General features: G+C 43.7%; 1 protein-coding gene across 3 annotated transcripts; it reads right to left on the bottom strand.

The window, feature by feature from the left end:
• Window positions 1-1,741: 1,741 nt before the first annotated feature.
• On the bottom strand, window positions 1,742-11,809 carry LOC140353968 (RCC1 and BTB domain-containing protein 1-like). 3 transcript variants are annotated; one of them, XM_072438807.1, is made up of 13 exons: window positions 11,719-11,794; window positions 11,608-11,637; window positions 10,402-10,741; window positions 7,971-8,121; window positions 7,420-7,586; window positions 6,526-6,684; window positions 5,976-6,083; window positions 5,151-5,293; window positions 4,846-4,909; window positions 2,734-2,984; window positions 2,346-2,497; window positions 2,114-2,244; window positions 1,742-1,893 (listed from the first exon to the last, which is right to left on the bottom strand). In XM_072438807.1, exons 2-13 carry the CDS (start codon window positions 11,622-11,624, stop codon window positions 1,753-1,755), a joined length of 1,824 nt encoding a protein of 607 aa, XP_072294908.1. In that variant the 5' UTR covers window positions 11,625-11,637; window positions 11,719-11,794; the 3' UTR covers window positions 1,742-1,752. The 3 variants fall into 3 exon arrangements, with proteins under 3 accessions (XP_072294908.1, XP_072295064.1, XP_072294982.1); XM_072438963.1 differs by lacking the exon at window positions 11,608-11,637 and having other exon boundaries at window positions 11,719-11,809; XM_072438881.1 differs by lacking the exon at window positions 11,719-11,794 and having other exon boundaries at window positions 11,608-11,643.
• Between the last annotated feature and the right edge of the window lie 1,563 nt (window positions 11,810-13,372).

The raw sequence follows: 13,372 nt of genomic DNA, 5'->3' as shown, positions 1-13,372 counted from the left end.
TGCCAAAATGAAAACTAAAAATAAAACTAAAAAGTTTGGCATGTTTAAAGGCTGATAGCAACACAAAATATAGCCGCGAGCAACAATGATCGGCCCTTGCCAAGCCGCCATCATGTGCCCCATATTTTCCTTTAATTACACCTTCTGCCGAAACCGTGTCGATATCGCACCCTCTTCCCTTTGCTTTACAATTAGGGGCATTATTGTGGACTAAAAAATGCAATATTTTGGGAAAGGTTTACAAGGCAGACAAAAGACCGTCATTTTTCAAAGAAAAATTTCAGACCGTCTCCGGCGACTGTCAAACGGCGGCAAATTTAAAATTTGGGAAATTTCTGGTGGCTTAAAGATATCAAAATAATTTGGGTAACTTTTGATGTCCCACTCCCCAACAACCATTTTCACAAAATTTAATTTTTTTTCGGGCCAACGCCCTAGTTTGTTAAAGTAATTTAATTTGGAAAAACTGAATCATGCTTAGCAAATTTTGATCCAATATGGCCGACATTTGGTTGGGCGGACGGCGTTGTCGTAATAATATTTTTTACATCTCTTGTCACCATCTACCTCTGCGCCAAATTTCATGATTCTACGATCAGATTTTTTTGGGACCATTTCCTAACTCTAAATGCATTTTTTGTACATTTAGGGGCACTGATGCGCCAATTATTTTAATTTGAGTAAAACGAGCCAGAATGTAGAGGTTACGATTACGAGGTGTCCAAATGTTCAGGACTTTTTGTCAATGTTCATTGGGTGAAAAATAGGGGGGCAAAGCAGGAGCAATAGGCCCTAAGCGGCAGTAGCTCAGTGGTAGAGTGCTCGTCTTCTGATCCAAAGGTCAGCGGTTCGACTCCCCGCTCAGTCAGAGCGGTCAGATCCACTGGCCCGCAGGTTGGCGGTGCGATCGCAGCTGCCTCATGTGAATGCTGCCGTTGTGTCATTGGGCAAGACACTTAACCCAACTTGCCCCCCAGTGTCTGCGTACATCTGGGGTGTGAATGTGTGTGTGAATGGGTGACTGGTTCCTTGATGTAAAGCGCTTTGAGTACCTTGACGGTAGAAAAGCGCTATATAAATGTGACCATTTCTAAGCCCTGCTGGGGCCCCCTGCTGGGGCTCGGGCCTAAATATTCCGATCCCATTTTTCAAATATCATAAACTATACATTTTCGGAAAAAGCGCTCACGCTTTCCTACGACATGGTGTGGGTTCCTGGTCACTGACGGGTACTTTAGTTAATTTTGAGTGGGCTCCGCCCACTTTGTGTTATTGGCCCTCTATACAGTAATAATGTTAATTCTTTGCATTACATGTTTATGTGCACGGAACGTGCATGAGTTGGGGAATGTATTTGTGAGCTACTTAGTGCAAATTAGCGCTTTACACTTTGTGCGCACTTTTGAAAGGGCTTTGATCGTTTACAGTGATAATGTAACATTTTCCTACTACTAATTAGTATGCACGGGACATGAATGAGTGGAGGAGTGGGTGAGCATGTGGGCACTTCATGCGCACTTTCACAGCCTAATAATAATGCATCATAGTTTTCCTTAACTAAACAGGTCAGCTTTTTAAATTTTTGGTCAACAACAATAACAAAAAGACACCATGGTCCATTCAAACTGGCTCAAAAAATTCAAGTAAGGGAAAAACTTACAAAAAGCAGCTTGTTTTGTCCATAGAATGCAAGAGGAAAGTGCTCAGGTTCTGATCATGGATTTTAGAGTTTTGTGTGATGATATTTTTCACTCAGTTCTTGAAGGCTCCACATTGACTGGCTCGGCTGAAGAACTCCTTCAACATGGCGCCGTCACTTTGCCAAAATGCTTGAGTTTGAGTCACCTTTGTCAAGTGGTTCACGCAAAAACGGAAGCAGAATTCTTCCAAGTCCTGAAGGAAAGATTAGTTAAAGCATTTAGTGAAAGAGGGGAGCAGAGACAGAGGAGCCGAGACAGAGGAGCCGAGACAGAGGAGCCGAGACAGAGGAGCCGAGACAGAGGAGCCGAGACAGAGGAGCCGAGACAGAGGAGCAGAGACAGAGGAGCAGAGACAGAGGAGCAGAGACAGAGACAGAGCAGCAGAGACAGAGCAGCAGACAGGGCCTTCTCACCTCGGCATCATATTTAATAGCCGCAGAGAGCAGCGTAAATGCATTCTCCACAGAGATACCTCTCTTGATTATTTGCTGACACAGGCGTTTCAAACGGTTCTCACAGTACGACGTGGCCAAGTCCAGCAGGCCTGGAATTACAAAACACAAGCCGTTGTTTTCAGTGAGAAATGGATCATAAACCAGCTAAACATAAAATTAGACGCCCAGATATAAGTGAAAGGTGTGGTACCTATAGCGTCCTCCGGGGGCAGATCCACAGTGTCCGTATAAAGAAACTGCAGGAAGGATCTATATACAGGAAAAGAGAACTGTCCGATCTCGATTACTTCCTGTTGGTCCTCTGACCACTGGGATCGAAACATGGACCTAAAGTGTTCACACCTGCAGAAAATACACAAAAACATTTATATTTGTAATCATGTGAAACTTGACAAAAGCCAGGACCCAGAGTGAGACAGTTGGATTAGGGTTAGTGACCGATATCGGTGGCTTTGGCCAATATCGATTATTACTCAAAGATGTGAATATCGGTCGACACATTAGTGAATTGCTAATTTTAAATTAACTAGATTAATTGGGCCCTAATGTATAGTTATTACTATTAAGTAAATATTGACCTGATCTTGAGCAGAGCCTTGTGTACGTGGATGCATTTCCCCTCCACACTAAACTTCAGGTCTGATGTCTCTGGGCTGTCAAACTCTTTCCTCAAAGCATCCGCCATAGTCAGGAAATCGGGCTCCACGGAAACCAGCCGCCACATCACAGAAGGCGATGCAAATCCAGCAAACACATCGTCCGTAGACAGGAAGTGAGTGAGAGTGGGCAGGAGCAGGGATTGGCCTCGGCACTGCCCCCACATGTACACCTGAGGAACAACAGAGAGAGAAAGAGGCATCAGGAAAAACAAAGTGAGACCAGGGACTGAACTGAACAAACCCTGTTTGGTTTGTTTTAAAAGATTGGGACTCAAGCTATGACAGTCTTATTTACATTTAAACATTAAAAATAAAATGCGGCAGAGAGAGTCTGAACACAAAAATGACTTTTTGTGAGTGAAAGTGTCCTGTGTCTCCCCCCGCTGGATGTCTAGGACATAAACTACTAACAGGATGTCAAAACGACAAGATGAAATTGTTCATAGTTTCCGATTCATTTAACTTAAAAGATCTTTTATGCTCTTAGGTTTTATTAGACAGGAAAGGACAGTGTGAAATGGGTATGAGAGAGTCGGAGTTGGGATTCAAACTCATGAGGCTGTGACTGTGCTGTGCCAGTCTCAACCACCGGGCCGCGCTCATTCAAATCTGAATTTTTCTTCTGCATTACTTTTGAGTAAAAACGTTTCAATGGCAAATTCCTAAGACCCGCTCAGGAGTGTAGGTGCACATGTTTAAAGGTTCTATCACAATGATTTTAATTAGGCATATATTTTGACGTTTTTGACCTCGGAAACATTGGACTGTTACAATGACATATTGTTAAATACAATATATTGGGACAGATGGAATATAGACATTATTGTGACTAAATAAATTATCAGGGAGAGAACCAGGACAGACACAGGACTGACCCAGGACAGACCCAGCCAGGACTGACCCAGGACTGACCCAGCCAGGACTGACCCAGGACAGACACAGGACAGACCCAGGACAGACCCAGGACAGACCCAGGACAGACCCAGCCAGGACTGACCCAGGACAGACCCAGCCAGGACTGACCCAGGACAGACCCAGCCAGGACTGACCCAGGACTGACCCAGCCAGGACTGACCCAGGACAGACCCAGCCAGGACTGACCCAGGACAGACCCAGCCAGGACTGACCCAGGACAGACCCAGCCAGGACTGACCCAGGACTGACCCAGGACAGACACAGGACAGACCCAGGACAGACACAGGACAGACACAGGACAGACCCAGGACTGACCCAGGACAGACCCAGGACAGACCCAGGACAGACCCAGGACAGACCCAGGACAGACCCAGGACTGACCCAGGACAGACCCAGGACAGACCCAGGACTGACCCAGGACTGACCCAGGACTGACCCAGGACTGACCCAGGACAGACCCAGGACAGACCCAGGACAGACCCAGGACAGACCCAGGACTGACCCAGCCAGGACTGACCCAGGACAGACACAGGACAGACACAGGACAGACACAGGACTGACCCAGGACTGACCCAGGACTGACCCAGGACAGACCCAGGACTGACCCAGGACAGACACAGGACAGACACAGGACAGACACAGGACAGACACAGGACTGACCCAGGACTGACCCAGGACTGACCCAGGACTGACCCAGGACAGACACAGGACTGACCCAGGACTGACCCAGGACTGACCCAGGACTGACCCAGGACTGACCCAGGACTGACCCAGGACAGACCCAGGACAGACCCAGGACAGACCCAGACTATACTTGACATTGTTGAATGAGAAAATATCCTTTCACGTTTCAGGCTAAAGATAAAAGGCCAATTAATTAAACAACAACCTTCACACAGAAGCACTTGAAACATTTCAGAGTGACAAAACAACCATGGCCATAGCAATTATTAATCAAAATACAATAGTCTATCTTTTGAATGGGCAAAAGTCTTCATGATGGCATCTATAAAAATAGATCAAAACCCATGAATAACTGAGGAGTTACTTCCACGTAAAGACTAAACTAAAGACTAGAGCACTGTCACTAATAATAACAATAACAAGGCTACTAACTTGTCCACTTTGAGTTTTAGCAGCTGAAGTGTGCGTTGAGTGACATGCCGCGACCTCCACCACTCTGAAAGCACAAAATATTGATGTTAAAAGATCAGGAGAGGCGAACATGAGAGTCTGTGGCACTGAGCGGTGGAAAACAGGAAACAGGAAAGAGAATCTTAACAGGATGCAGTTCTGAAGACTCGAGGAAGGGCGGCAAAGTCTGAAATCTGAACTGGTAAACTAATCAGAGATATTTGTAGAGGTCTAAAACGTCTACACAGAATACAACCCTATGGAAACACAGGGACAGTTATACACACCGTTCCGAGTTGGCCATGATCCTCACTGGACTGAGATGGTTGCTTTTGTTGCCCGTCCCCAGCTGACCGTATGTGTTTGAACCCCAGGAGTAACATGCGCCCTCGTCAGAAAGAGCCAGGCAGTGTCCGTACCCCGACACCAGCTGAAAACACGCGATATAAACGGATTATGTCGATCGATTTGATGCAAAGGGATTCAAACAACAAACACCTGAGCAACTTAAACCTTAGCTCCAAAGTTGAGGAGGTATGTTTTTCAAACTGTGGAAGTACGGATTTTAATCAAAACGCAGCCAACACATCCCAAAACATAAGCGACAGATACATCGTTATGTTTATTCCGGGTTTGCAATTGTTAAACGTTTTATAAATAGATGGAGACAGTGCACAGTGGCTAGATTGTGGCCCTGCTACTTTTACAACATACTCTCTTGATTTCCAGCCTGTGACACATGTGTAAGTGCATGGTTTGCTTTGGAATATTTTCTTTTCACCCCATTCTTTATTTATTTATTTTAGAACAAAAACCAGACACAGAAAAAGAGCATACAAAGACTTTAACATACTTCTAATCATGTTGTCCAGCATATTCAAATTCATTAAATGTGTCCATTTTCATATCAAGTCTGAATGTAATCTAAACATCTGCCCTCCTGTCAAAGGTATCTATTTATTGTGTCTATGGTGTGGGTTTTGAGGCGCAAATACACAGTTCTGAAGGCAAGTGGAATGGCAATGTCACAAAAAAAAGTGTACTGCCTGCCACTTACAAACGGTTGAAAAACACTGCTCTATAAAAAGGTAAAAAGGACTCTTCTCTCTCACCTGCTGCACAAAGACCCCCTGCAGCGCTGACACTTGACATGGAGCCAGCTGGTTCCCGTTGTTCATGATGCCCAGCTGACCATTTCCATTGTAACCCCAACCAAACACCTGCAGGAGAACAGCAGATTTACAGCAAAAACTGCTCCACCATCTGAACTGTGACAGATTCCATGCTTAATGTTATTGGGAAGAAAAGTGGCTGCTGAAATAGTCATTCTTTTATTACAAAGATATATTTATTTACACATTCATAATGTGTATTATGAATGTGGTTGCTTGGTTGCTTGTGTATTATGAATGTTGGTTGCTTGTAACATTTCACGTCTTATTTCAAGTTGCTATAAACAAATGCTTTGGTGAACATGAACGTGTTTGTTAAAAAAACAGAATCTAAAGCCACTTGGCGTAGGATAAAACAATATTTCTTTATTGTAGATCTACACAATTCACACACATGACCTTTTTTAAGATCAAAATGGCGAATTTCACAGAAAAAGTGACAGATTTGCTGCCCTGCGTGTAGTAGTAATAGTAATAGTAGTACTTTTACCTCTCCGTTGTCACACACGCACATGGAGGAGGTCTGTCCACAGCTGATGCCCACAGCGGTGCGTCCCTGCAGGTAGCCGGTCACTCTGCGGGGGTACGGCTGGTTCGCTGTGGACCCCGAGCCGATCTGACCGCAGTTGTTATAGCCCCATGCAAACACCTACAGGAGGAAAACTATTTACATCCTCTGACCCTCTCCTCTGCATCCTCTGCCACGTCTGACCCTCTCCTCTGCATCATCTGCTCCGTCTGACCCTCTCCTCTGCATCCTCTGCTCTGTCTGATCCTCTCTGCATCCTCTGCCACGTCTGACCCTCTCCTCTGCATCATCTGCTCCGTCTGACCCTCTCCTCTGCATCCTCTGTCACATCTGACCCTCTCCTCTGCATCATCTGCTCTGTCTGATCCTCTCCTCTGCATCCTCTGCTCTGTCTGATCCTCTCCTCTGCATCATCTGCTCCGTCTGACCCTCTCCTCTGCATCCTCTGCCACGTCTGACCCTCTCTTCTGCATCATCTGCTCCGTCTGACCCTCTCCTCTGCCACGTCTGACCCTCTCCTCTGCATCATCTGCTCCGTCTGACCCTCTCCTCTGCATCCTCTGCCACGTCTGACCCTCTCTTCTGCATCATCTGCTCCGTCTGACCCTCTCCTCTGCCACGTCTGACCCTCTCCTCTGCATCATCTGCTCCGTCTGACCCTCTCCTCTGCATCCTCTGTCACATCTGACCCTCTCCTCTGCATCCTCTGCCACATCTGACCCTCTCCTCTGCATCATCTGCTCCGTCTGACCCTCTCCTCTGCATCCTCTGCTCTGTCTGATCCTCTCCTCTGCATCATCTGCTCTGTCTGATCCTCTTACCACACCCAGTTACTTGTATTAAAACTTGTCTCACCTCTCCGTTGTGCGTCAGGGCCAGTGAGTGGTGTGACCCACAGCCGACCTGGACGATCCGTTTATTAGTCAGATTTGCTGTGACTAAAACTGGACTCAGACCCTGGTTTGTGTTACCATTTCCCAGTTGACTATAGCCGTTATGGCCCCAAGCGTACAGCTGCCCATCTGTAAAAGAAAAACAGGAAAATAAACTATAATGGCAGTACCAGAGGGCTGTTTCCTAAAATGTGTGCCAGGTTTTCTTCCCAACTTCTCTCCTGACTGAGCAAAAGCAGTGTTTACACAGAGTTCAGACAAAGCTTTGACCAAAAGCACAGTCAATAAGTCAAGACTTTGCCATTTGAGCCTGGCTTAGAAAGTACACCAGTTTTATGAAACAGCACCAGGGTGTTAGTGTGGTGTAGTGGGGTGTAGTGGGGTAGCAGTGGCTCTAGTGCGTAATGTTGTTGCGTCTTTAGGCAAAACACCTTGTCATCTTGCCTGTGTACTAATGTGGGGTGTGAGTTATTGATGAAGGTCGATGAAAAATGGTAGAGCTTTGCCTCTAACCTTCTGTCGCTAGTAGCACGTGGGGCCCGCTGCCATAGCTCAGACCGACCACTCTCTTTCCCCGAAGGAAGTCTACTTTCTTTGGGACAATGGAACTGAAGGAATCCCCAGTGCCCAGACATCCACTGCAGTTCAAACCAAGCACAAACATCTGAAAATACACAAGAAAAACTGTCAGTAGCAAAATGGTTTTGTAAACATTACTTTGTCAGGAATGTTCCACAGTATGGCATTGACTGTAAATGTCTAGCATTTACTACAGGTGTTTTTATTGCTCAAAAACATAATTTCATCATCCGCTTAGCTCAATGGAGATGGATAAGTTGAATGCCATACTGTGGATTATTCAAGGCAGAGAAATCTCCATGGACACAGGCAGGTGGCAATTTCACACAGTGCACCTTTAATATATTTTAAATATGAATAACACACATAGTAATACAGTCAATGATAAAAACTCTTTTGCAAGTTTGGCGTCTCACGTTTATGGCACAGTTTTTTTATTACTTGGTTTACGGATTTTTAAATGAAATATATTGAACAGGCGTGCGAAATATAAATATAATTTCAATTTCAAAAGATTTTTTCTTCCGGGTTTTCCCAAAAGGCACCATGGGAGGAGGGGGAGGGGGACGCGGCGCGCAGGAGCGTGTAACTGTAGATTTAGCGCGTTTTGCATTGGTAAAACAGACGCTTCTAAGTGTGCAGCCTTAGTCACGGCAAAACGCGCTGGAGAAAATGTGGTAAACGGGTTTAAAATGTATATTTGCGAAAAATGGATTTGGCGCAGACAGAGACGGGCGCGCGCGTCTTCACATGCTCTCCCGGGGGACCACGCACAGGACGGAGCCGCTCCGTCCCAGACTCACGCAGGATTTTGACGAAAAATTGCTTCACGAGCTCTTATCTTTTGACTTAATGCTTTTTAAATTACATTTGAAGCTATTTTGCGTTGTCGGCGGTACATTATAAAAAAAAAATATAATAATTTATTTTATTTATATTGTAGAAATCAATCATCTGCGGCGGATCCGTAAACCAAGTTACAAAATAACTGTGGCCTTAAGAACAATAAAAAAAATCTAAAATAAACATCTGTATTTCTGCCTTTCCCCCCCCCCCGTCACTCACTGGCTGCATGGATAATTACACAGGTCAATAATAGACAACTGGAAAGTTTTCTCAGAGATGGTACGTAGCCACGCAGTTGTACTGATTGTGGTGAGGGAGAGGTTTCACAGGTCTTTCCTTCCTGCTGCTGTCAGACTGTATAACAAACACTGCTAGCCCTGAACACGTGCAATACTTGACTGACTTAATCATGTGCAATACTGACTTAATCATGTGCAATACCATCATATTCATGTGCAATTACTGTCGTACTCACAAGCGATTAAGGCCATATTCATGTGCATATAACTGATATAAATAAGAGTGTTTTGTTTACTTACCATTAGTATTAGTATTATTTAGTCTTACGCTAGCTATTTTTACTTTACTTTATTTTATTATTATTTACTTTATTTTATTATTATTTTATTTTTATCTTTATCTTTTTATTTATTTAATTTATTTTTTCCCTCCATTCCCTATTAAGATAAGAGGAGTTTTGTTAATAAGAGTTTTTTGTTTTGTTTATAAGAGTTCTTCTATTAGGAGTGTTTTTTGAAACGTCCTATAAGTTATCTGTCCTTTCCCCTGTATCTACTGCGTTGTAAAACCGAAATTTCCCCATGTGTGGACATTAAAGGATTATCTTATCTTATATCTATTTATTTTATTTATTTATTTATTTGCAAGGGAAAGTGCACATTAATAAACACAAGTGAATTACAGTGTAAATATGGCAGATTATAGAAAAAAAAAGGCTAATTTCCATCTATAGTCACAAGGTAGGTTACACAAAATTAGGACACAGGACAATAAAAAGCCAGTTACAGGTGCTCCCAGACCTGGTTTTCCTTCATCTACAGTTGAAGGTGGAGTTTGAAAGTAGACAGTGATAGACATTCTCTTGTCTATTCCAATAGAAGGAAGAGATGGGAGAAATGCACAGAACAACTCTGGCTATGATTTATGGACTTAAAAACGTCACAGATCGGTGAAATTCAGAATGGAGTGTTTATGATGCTTGGAGGGGAGAGCACTTTTTAAACCGGATTCATCAAATAGCATGAATGAGGCTAAATGATACTCCAGGTATGTTTTTGATGAGGGAACAATGTTATAACATGGTTTAAAACTCAAAACAATTAAGTTTAGCATATAATGTGTCCGCTAAATTGAAGATTTAGTTCACGAGAGAGGACAGAAATCTGAACAGCTAAAATTATTCCATGCATTTTAGATCATATTTGCAGAGGTCTAAATTACAAGCTCAGCAGCTTTAACACAGAAAATGACCACATGAGGGAGGATTAGCGCTCTGTACCTCGTTGCTGTGAGTGATGTAAATCACTTCATTGGCCATTGTCCCAAACACACAGGCCTGTCTGATGGCACCAAGCTCCTCCGGGTTCAGCAGCGAAAACAAGGGCCAGCGACTCAAGTCCACCATGGCTCCCCCCAGGCTGGGTCCAAGTCCTGATCCAATTCCTGGGTCAAATCCCAGTGTGGGAGTTTCGGAGCCTGAGAAGCAGACAGGAGCAGAGCTGGGGGTGCAGGGCCCAGCAGAGGAACCAAAGCTCAGGTGAGAGCGGGGGGAGCTAAAGAGGGGAGAGAGGGAGACGTTTGGGGGGGAGGAGGGAGGAGAGTCAAGGGTATCTCTCAGACTAGGACAAGAGGGAGAGCAAAATGCAAAAACAACAAATGTTGTTAGAAAAATTTGCAAGCATTATAAGTTGATAAGTACCAACCCCATGCAAACTAACAAATAATCAAATAATACATTATGTTATTTAAATTAAATGATTTGTAATTTGTATTCTGGAAATGCAAGCAGTTTTAACAAACGGTTGGTGCAATACAAACTCAATAGCGCACGGGATTGTGACGTCATAGCATTTTCAGTTTGCCAAATATCAAAACAATGGACATTAGAGACATTTATTATTAAGCTTAACGCTCATTAAAAAGTATTCGAACACTGTAGATTGTTCTCTGTGTAGATTGTCCCCCCCCCCATTTTGCATAGCCTTTGCTAATGCATCTTTTATGCACATTAAGCACACCAGCAACAAGCGTGGCAGATTTCCATGGTAACGAACCTTTTTTTAAACTTTCCATCTCGAGCTTTATAGCAGATTAACACAATAAACGATAACACTGCAAGTTCCATCATCAAGCTATTGTCAAAAATGCATGTTTCCTTTATTTCCCATAAAGCCACCGAAAAAAATCAACACACAAGTAGTGATAAAAGTGATAAAATGAAAGCATAAGTACTTTGTTGCTGTTTACATAGTTAGCACTAATGGGACATAACGTGATGCTAACATGGAGCAAAGCATTTGAAGCGTGTTTGTTTTCAAAGCCGCATACACAATCTTGCCATCTCTGCCGGAATCATTCTTTGTTGAATGCAATGAGAGGTGAAAACAAAAGCAAAATACGAAATGAAACCTTTAAAACGCGTTTGTTTGGAGCAAATGTGTAGCCAGCAGCGGCTAAAGCTACTAGTTATTTCAGCTTTATTTACCTACAACACCGCTCCATCACCACGACAACGCTGAGAATACGTAGAGGAATATCAGGGAAACAAGTACGTAAATAGTTTTAATGAGATTTAAAGTGAAAAGATCATAATTACCGACTAGAAACGCGCTCATGTGGACGCTGTGCTCAAAACATGATCCAGATCCGCTTCCTCTCCAGTCCAACAGTGACCTCTGCGGGCGGGGAGAGGAGCTGCAGGCGCGCGCAGGACCCAGCCCGGAATCCTTCTTATTTAGATATAAGTCATTGAATGGCATGAGGAAGGCATATGGTCCATAATGCATCAACTTAAAAACACTGGTAATCTACATTCACTGGAGGCTTTCAGCAATGAATATAGGGTTAGGTCAGAATCACAAACGGCCCCGTAATTTCTGTGTTGAGAAACGTTTGGTTATTACACGTTTACATTAATGTGTAGTTTGTGGAGTGTTCAGTAGAGGGCGCTCCAGCCTTTCTAGTTCTTCTTCTTCGGTGTTGTAGTAGTAGTAGTAGTAGTAGTAGTAGTATTTGTTGTTGTTGTTGTTGTTGTCTTCTTCTTCTTTGGTGTTCCACGGTGGCCGGCATCCATAGTGCCACACCACAGCCACCCACTGCAGCCGCGCCTCCTGGAGTCTTCTCTCCGTTGCAACTGTCGCCCTCCATGTCAGATTGTAGTGTAACATGTCAGATTGTAGTGTAACAATCTAGTGTAACACTACAACGACGCACCAAACTCTATAACCTTCCACTTAACCCTGTGTTATATAAGTAAGTAACTATAGCCTTTCATAATCCCTGTGACTGGATTGTATGAATATTCATCAGATTGAATAAACCAGGCTTTTAAAAGTTGCGGAGCTCCTGCTCTTGTTGCTCAGGTCACAAGCCATAGGCTGCCAGTGGAAACGGGCCTACTGCCACATTAAACAAGTTTTATTGCCATTTTCAATTAACTAAATTCCCAAAACAGGAACTTTCTTCGCTGCAACAATCGAATCTCTTGCTTGAGGGAAAAAACGTCATCTCAAGAAAATGTTCAGACAAATAATTTCACTTGACACTTGACAGAACAAACTTCAAAAGGTTATTGTGCATTTGTTAACTAATTTTTCAATAAAAAAAGTTTTGGACAAAAAAATCAATGTAGAAGAAGGCTCGTCTCAAACCCTTCGACGTCTGACTGACCTTTTAATGTGTAACTACTGGTTTCAGGACCTCGGACAGAGACCATAATAAACGAGGGACGAAACCATGATAAAGCAAGCAAGACTAAACCAGGCCTAAAGCAAGACTAAACCAGGCCTAAAGCAAGACTAAACCAGGCCTAAAGCAAGACTAAACCAGGCCTAAAGCAAGACTAAACCAGGCCTAAAGCAAGACTAAACCAGGCCTAAAGCAAGACTAAACCAGGCCTAAAGCTGAACTAAAGCAGGTCTAGACCATGAAGCAACAGGTTCAATATTTATTGCAGGAAGTTGTTGGAATTTCACCTGCTACTGCAGCGCTTGTTGGGCCCACGCACTGAGCCCGCGAGACGCACGTGGGAAAATGCGTAAAAAACAGGTTTCCACGCGTCACTGCGTCAAGATGCACGAGCGCATCAGACACACTCCGTCTCTCTGGACTTCAGAGAAGTACACTTATAAAAACTGGACTGTATCTGAACTTTTAATTTCGATATGATTCGCGTTATTTTGACACATCAATATTCAGCGTTTTGTTTATTTTATGGTCAATCTTCTGACATCACCAGGAAAGACAGTTTA

This window comes from Eucyclogobius newberryi, unplaced genomic scaffold (assembly GCF_026437365.1).
Source record: "Eucyclogobius newberryi isolate DKJ021-1_F unplaced genomic scaffold, fEucNew1.0.hap1 SCAF_1, whole genome shotgun sequence".
NCBI lineage: Eukaryota > Metazoa > Chordata > Actinopteri > Gobiiformes > Gobiidae > Eucyclogobius > Eucyclogobius newberryi.
The sequence above is the reverse complement of the archived record's forward strand: the minus strand, read 5'-3'. Positions and strand labels throughout refer to the sequence as shown.